The sequence below is a fragment of the Trichinella spiralis genome (genome assembly GCF_000181795.1).
Source record: "Trichinella spiralis strain ISS 195 chromosome Unknown Scfld1927, whole genome shotgun sequence".
Classification (NCBI taxonomy): Eukaryota; Metazoa; Nematoda; class Enoplea; order Trichinellida; family Trichinellidae; genus Trichinella; species Trichinella spiralis.
Window position 1 is genome coordinate 1 of NW_003528866.1, and position 599 is coordinate 599.

The 599-nt window shown below is 31.6% G+C and overlaps 1 protein-coding gene across 1 annotated transcript; it reads left to right on the top strand.

The window, feature by feature from the left end:
* Positions 1–588, top strand: Tsp_14808 (eukaryotic translation initiation factor 2C 4). The gene is made up of 2 exons (XM_003368767.1): positions 1–133; positions 193–588. The coding sequence occupies exons 1-2, from the start codon at positions 6–8 to the stop codon at positions 347–349; spliced, it is 285 nt and encodes a 94-aa protein (XP_003368815.1). The 5' UTR covers positions 1–5; the 3' UTR covers positions 350–588.
* The last annotated feature ends 11 nt before the right edge of the window (positions 589–599 follow it).

Here is a 599-nt window from a genome sequence, read left to right on the forward strand (position 1 = left end):
ATGCTATGCAATCGATTACATACTATTTATGCCATCTATATGGTAGATGTGCTCGTTCTGTCAGTATACCAGCACCAGTATATTTTGCAGATTTAGTTTGCGCCCGTGCTCGTTATCATGTTCTTGCAGCATTGTAAGTTTGAGTAATTGACTTATTTAAAAATGAATGAGTTATTGGATCTTATTTTTTAGAAAGTCTGGTCTAGTGGAAAAGTTTTCTGATATGGACAGCAACAGTAAAAGTAGTAGTAGTAGTAGTTCCACCAGTAAAGCTGAATCCGTGAAAGCAAAATTGGATAATATAATTGCACTTCACAAAAGAGTTAAAAATATCATGTACTTTGCATAATCTATATCAACGATGGAAGTGTATTTTAGTCTAGTATATTGTTTAGTGTTTATTTGTAAGCACTGAATACATGTATTTATGTGTTATATTTATTTCTCTCTTTCTCTCTCTGTGTGTGTATTATTTCTTAATGTGTTTCTAGATAATAGCTTTTGTTTCGAATCCACCACTTTTGTTTTTTTTAAAAAAATCACCTAAATATGTGATCCAGAAGGTTCCAAATCATGGATTAAATTTATGGATTCGGTTG

Coding starts and splice junctions, on each gene's coding strand:
- Tsp_14808 (XM_003368767.1), top strand. CDS start 6: ATGCAATCGATTACATACTATTTATGCCATCTATATGGTAGATGTGCT. Junction 134..192: donor TATCATGTTCTTGCAGCATT/GTAAGTTTGAGT, acceptor CTTATTTTTTAG/AAAGTCTGGTCTAGTGGAAA.